The 1,269-nt window shown below is 47.7% G+C and overlaps 1 protein-coding gene across 1 annotated transcript in view; it reads left to right on the top strand.

Annotated features, from left to right (window-relative positions):
• Positions 1 to 1,232, top strand: part of LOC119591084 (glycerol-3-phosphate acyltransferase 3-like) — a gene marked incomplete in the record, with an annotated part of 10,479 nt that extends 9,247 nt beyond the window's left edge. The window contains 2 exon segments of the mRNA XM_037939805.1: positions 75 to 262; positions 485 to 1,232. Of these exon segments, the coding sequence (XP_037795733.1) occupies positions 75 to 262; positions 485 to 767 (471 nt within the window).
• Between the last annotated feature and the right edge of the window lie 37 nt (positions 1,233 to 1,269).

Genomic DNA, 1,269 nt, shown 5'->3' with positions numbered 1-1,269 from the left:
CCTAGACATTAAAATGTAAAAATGAAAAATCCTTCATTTAAAAAGAAGACCTCCACTCTGCCTTTTCTCCCCAGATAGACAGCGTGGTCTTCCCCATCGCCATCCGGTTCGACCCCCGGTACGGCGACCCGTTCTGGTACCAGGACTCCTTCGGCGCCTACCTCTTCAGCATGATGACCTCGTGGGCCATCGTGTGCGACGTGTGGTACCTGCCCCCCATGCGGCGCGGCGAGACCGAGTCGGCGGCGGCGTTCGCGAGTAGGTTAGGCGCTTCTCTTCTCTGTTTTTGTTTGTTTCGTTGGTTGCTAAGGTGCCTGTGCTAGAGAACTATCCATGTGCTGTTTTGCATGTTTTTTTTCTAGCCATTTTTTCTTTTCCCAACGAGTAATCATATCTTTACTAAAATCATCTCCTCTCTCCTCCAACCATCGCCACAACCACATCCACCAACACATCTCCCTCACCACCTCCACCGCAAAAAAAGAGTGAAGGCGCTCATAGCTCACCGCGGAGGCTTCGTGCAGCTGGCGTGGGACGGGTCCATCAAACTGGCGCAGAAGGGGAACGCGCTGTGGCGGGAGAAGCGGACGCAGTGGAGGAACAAGCAGCAAGTTGAGTTCGCGAGGCACCTGAGCGTGGGCGAAGACGAGGACGTGACGAAGGATGGGGATAAGGAAGAGCGGGAGGATAGGGCGAAGGACAGGGGAAAAGACTCGGAAGAGAGCGCCTCTGAGGATGTTGGCAGGGAGGGGAAGAAAGAGGTCTGAGGCATGATGGGGGGAAGCAGAGACAGGGAAACGCGGAAAGGGAAAGTGTCGGAGATTTGGAACTGGAAGGAATTAAGGAGAGGAAAACAAAGTCAGGAAGTGAACAGAGGAAGAGGGGAAAGGAGAATTAACAAAGTGGATGGGAAACGGAAACCATGCAAAGGTTATCGAAAAAAAGAAAATTATGAAATTGCGAAATAAAAGAGAAAGAAAAGAGAGCGAAATTAAATTAAAGAGCAGGAAGAACAAAGAAAGGACGGAAATGGAAAAAAATAGTGAAAGAAAATACTAAATAAAAGAAAAAAATGAGCATGAGGGAATTAAGAGTTTTTTCCCTCAAATGCTTTACCGCAAGATACTCACTGTTGGTGCTATACATTGAGCATGGTAGGTCATGCAGAGCAATGAAAAAGGGGAAAAATATAATGTATGCTGTCAGTCAATAAATACCATGATATTAGTTTATTTTCCGTATATTCGTTATACGCAGTGCCACATTTCT

Source organism: Penaeus monodon, chromosome 28 (genome assembly GCF_015228065.2).
Source record: "Penaeus monodon isolate SGIC_2016 chromosome 28, NSTDA_Pmon_1, whole genome shotgun sequence".
NCBI classification, from domain to species: domain Eukaryota; kingdom Metazoa; phylum Arthropoda; class Malacostraca; order Decapoda; family Penaeidae; genus Penaeus; species Penaeus monodon.
Note: the sequence above shows the minus strand (reverse complement) of the source record. Positions and strands in the feature narration are given on the sequence as shown.